The following is a 384-nucleotide window of genomic DNA, read 5'->3' on the forward strand; positions in this document are numbered from 1 at the left end:
ACTCTTGTGCCCCCCCCCCCGACACTTCAGGGGCCCGTCCGCGATGTGAATCTTCAAGTGAGCCTTCAAGTTCCCCACCTGGGGACAGAAAGAGGGATGCAGAGAGCCCCCCCTCACACACACCGCCCCCCCGAAGGACCCGAACCGCCGCGGGTCCGGCTCTTTCCCCCACCCAACTCACCTGGTTGAATTTCTTGTCGCAGTGGGGACATTTGTGCTCCTTGTCGGTGTCGTGGGTCTCCAGGTGCCGCATTTTGGAGGTGGGATCGGAGAAGGAGCGCCCGCAGTAGTCGCACTGGTACGGTTTCTCCCCGCTGTGGGTCAGCTGGTGCCGTTTGAGGTTGCCGGAGGTGGTGAAGAGCTTGCCGCAGTCATCGCAGCGGT

General features: G+C 62.8%; 1 protein-coding gene across 1 annotated transcript in view; it reads right to left on the bottom strand.

Moving 5' to 3' along the window:
• ZBTB17 (zinc finger and BTB domain containing 17) overlaps window positions 1-384 on the bottom strand; it is a 9,350-nt gene that overhangs the window by 6,204 nt on the left and 2,762 nt on the right. Inside the window, exons 7-8 of the mRNA XM_009895388.1 lie at window positions 182-380; window positions 3-78 (exon numbers count right to left, since the gene is read on the bottom strand). Of these exons, the coding sequence (XP_009893690.1) occupies window positions 3-78; window positions 182-380 (275 nt within the window). The remainder of the gene's footprint in view (window positions 1-2; window positions 79-181; window positions 381-384) is intronic.

Source organism: Charadrius vociferus, unplaced genomic scaffold (assembly GCF_000708025.1).
Source record: "Charadrius vociferus isolate BGI_N301 unplaced genomic scaffold, ASM70802v2 scaffold1091, whole genome shotgun sequence".
Classification (NCBI taxonomy): Eukaryota; Metazoa; Chordata; class Aves; order Charadriiformes; family Charadriidae; genus Charadrius; species Charadrius vociferus.